Source organism: Bison bison, unplaced genomic scaffold (assembly GCF_000754665.1).
Source record: "Bison bison bison isolate TAMUID 2011002044 unplaced genomic scaffold, Bison_UMD1.0 scf7180017864092, whole genome shotgun sequence".
NCBI classification, from domain to species: domain Eukaryota; kingdom Metazoa; phylum Chordata; class Mammalia; order Artiodactyla; family Bovidae; genus Bison; species Bison bison.
In genome coordinates, this window is record NW_011494664.1 from 3,084,352 (window position 1) to 3,084,914 (window position 563).

At 68.9% G+C, this 563-nt stretch overlaps 1 protein-coding gene across 1 annotated transcript in view; it reads right to left on the reverse strand.

Annotated features, from left to right (window-relative positions):
- The window catches only part of MTHFD2L (methylenetetrahydrofolate dehydrogenase (NADP+ dependent) 2-like), a 140,116-nt gene extending 139,855 nt beyond the window's left edge, over positions 1-261 (reverse strand). Inside the window, exon 1 of the mRNA XM_010838176.1 lies at positions 1-261. This exon is cut by the window's left edge and continues 12 nt beyond it. Within this exon, the coding sequence (XP_010836478.1) occupies positions 1-127 (127 nt within the window). The 5' untranslated portion in view covers positions 128-261.
- Between the last annotated feature and the right edge of the window lie 302 nt (positions 262-563).

The following is a 563-nucleotide window of genomic DNA, read 5'->3' on the forward strand; positions in this document are numbered from 1 at the left end:
GAAAGCCCCGGAACGCCTGCCCCGCCGCTCCCGGCGCCGCGAAGGGCGACTCCGCGATCCGGCTCAGCGCCGACACTCGGCCCAGGCGGCCACGGAGCAGCCAGAAGCCGCGGGCCACCACTGTCATGGCCGCGAATGCCGGCTCCCCGACAGAGGCACCACCTCCGCCGCTCCGGTTCTCACAGCTCCAGGCCGGACTCCGCCCCCACCCGGCTCGGCGGGAGAGCGAGTCCCACCAGCCGAGGGCTCCCGGGGGCACCTTGCAGGGGCGGGGCTAGAAGCTGAGTTCAGGGCCGGGGGCGGGGCTGAAGGACCCGAGCCCTGTACCGTCATGGGGCGGGGCCGGGACCCGAGCCCCAGGCTGGACTAGCACGTGCGTCGGAAGGCAGGAGTTTGCGGTATGGCCTGGTGGCGACGCGGTTTCTCTTGCACTGGGCACGCTGCTGATGTGCCCATAGCAAGAACATAGGGAAAGCGTCTAAACCAATCAGTTCAAGCAGCACGCTCCCTTTCTCCCAAACCATTCTCTGCCCCGCAGCTGCCCAGGCTACTGGTGACTTCAT